The sequence below is a fragment of the Austrofundulus limnaeus genome, unplaced genomic scaffold (assembly GCF_001266775.1).
Source record: "Austrofundulus limnaeus strain Quisiro unplaced genomic scaffold, Austrofundulus_limnaeus-1.0 Scaffold8, whole genome shotgun sequence".
In the NCBI taxonomy this organism is placed as follows: domain Eukaryota; kingdom Metazoa; phylum Chordata; class Actinopteri; order Cyprinodontiformes; family Rivulidae; genus Austrofundulus; species Austrofundulus limnaeus.
In genome coordinates this window covers 4668779-4670717 of record NW_013952410.1, presented here as the reverse complement: position 1 = coordinate 4670717, position 1939 = coordinate 4668779, and the positions used below count along the sequence as shown (strand labels likewise).

The window sequence follows — 1939 nt, the reverse complement described above, 5'->3', positions numbered from 1 at the left end:
CATTAAATTCCAGTGAAATATATTTATGTTTGTGGTTGTAATGTGACAAAATATGGAAAAGTTCAAGGGGTATGAATACTTTTGCAAACCACTGTAAATAGCTTACTTTGAGAAAATTTCACAAAATTGATATGATAAAATCATAACATCACAAAAACATTCTTTATCTGCACTGTTATACTGTTTTGCTCTTTTGTTTATTCTCTCATCTGTTTTCTGTTTTTAGAGAGCACCGGGTCAAAGCATCAGCAGCAAAGAGAACGAAGAGCAGAAAGATCCAGTGAGAAGAGGCCATCCAAACCTGTCAGGAAGGTTCAGAAAGTTCCTCTCGTCTCAGACCTGAATTCAAAACCAGGTAAAATGACTTTGTTTTGTTGTTGTTGATGGGGCAAATGCAAATTTTAAACTAATTTAATTGTTTATATGTGGAAGTATTTGTTAGGAACTTGTCAAGGTTCAGTGCAAATACTACAAGAAGGAAAAGCTCAGATGTATTTGCTTACCTGGCTGCTCCAGAACCATGCTTAAACGGGCCAATAGAACCAAGGATCACTTCTGAGCTCTAGAAAACAGAGTAGGATGTTTATGTTCCAGTCACAGACAACACTTGAAGTCTAGTTGGATCACTTTCCTCTCAGAGTTAAAAAATAATCTGTCTTTTCAGCCACAGACAGAACCAACAAGAAGGAAGCAAAAAGTATAGAATCAGAGAAAAGTCATAAATTCTAAATGTAAATAAATTCTGATTATATTAATAAAAGAATTTTTGCAAATTTTGCATCTAAAAATCACATTTTTTTTCTTTTAATCTGTTTTTCCACAATTCAGCAGCCTAATGGATTTCTGTAAAAAAATATTTTGTATTTTATAAAAATGTCCAAGTTTAACAATGTGTGAGAAATCCATTTTTTTGTTTATTCAGTCCATATTTGATACAGCTGGCAAAATAAATTGTTAAAAATATATTAATCTGCTTAATTTTTTCAAAGTCTGCATATTATATAAGATTAACCCTTCATGTTATGGAAAGACTCTCTTGATACAAGAGAAAACTCAGGTTTTTAAGAAAATGGCGGCAAATCAGTTACTCATTAGTTAGTCGATAAGATCAATCAACTTTAGATTAATTCATTTGTCGATAACTTGCATCCCTAATTGTCATATCTCTTTCTTTTTGTTGGTGTATTATTGACTCTTTGCCTTATAAACTTATAAACTCTTTGCCAAAAAAATGTCTCTAGATTAATAGCTTAATCAAAATCATTTTGTTTTCTTTAAAATCTTAAGAGTTAAAGTGCTTCAAACTAAAGACTCAAGTAAAATATTCACCAGAGTTTTGGACATTTTTTTTGTGCCAAGTTTTTAGACTGGATTAAATAACCTGGACGTATTGTTTATATGGACACAAAATTAATTAATCTGATCATGCCGAGTGTTTACCTGCACCAGGCTTTTATTCAGAATAGAAGTACTGACATGGGCAGAGTTTTAAACTCGCCCTAAAACACAATCTGCAAACCGACCAATTACGCATCATCTTAGCAACTAGCCAGGCAGAAATACATCAGGTTGACATCGGGCACACATGCACAGTCAGGTTAGTTTTCCACAACCAGAATAAAATGATCAAAATGAATGCTTACATGCAGGATGTTCGTATGTTCAATCGTTATAAAACAACCCTCTCATTCAGATTACAAATTCATTCCGATTGAGCTGAATCAGATCAAACTATTCCAATTGGACTGTTTACGTGATGTATTTTGATTCTTATTGGCCATTTATTCCGATTACTTATGCCCATGTAAACATTTATAAACAGTTATTGTGTGGGGTAAGTTAAGGTTGGGTTAGGGAGAATGTTTCTTTAGAAAAAACGACTCTTGCAATTAATCACATTAAGTGGCTTTTTATTATTATTATTGTTATTGTTATTATT

The 1939-nt window shown here is 32.5% G+C and overlaps 1 protein-coding gene across 4 annotated transcripts in view; it reads left to right on the top strand.

Annotated features, from left to right (window-relative positions):
• The window catches only part of cep350 (centrosomal protein 350), a 44807-nt gene that overhangs the window by 10246 nt on the left and 32622 nt on the right, over positions 1-1939 (top strand). For all 4 annotated transcript variants that reach the window (XM_014000805.1, XM_014000809.1, XM_014000798.1 and 1 more), the window contains exon 8: positions 227-355. In XM_014000805.1, the coding sequence (XP_013856259.1) occupies positions 227-355 (129 nt within the window). The remainder of the gene's footprint in view (positions 1-226; positions 356-1939) is intronic.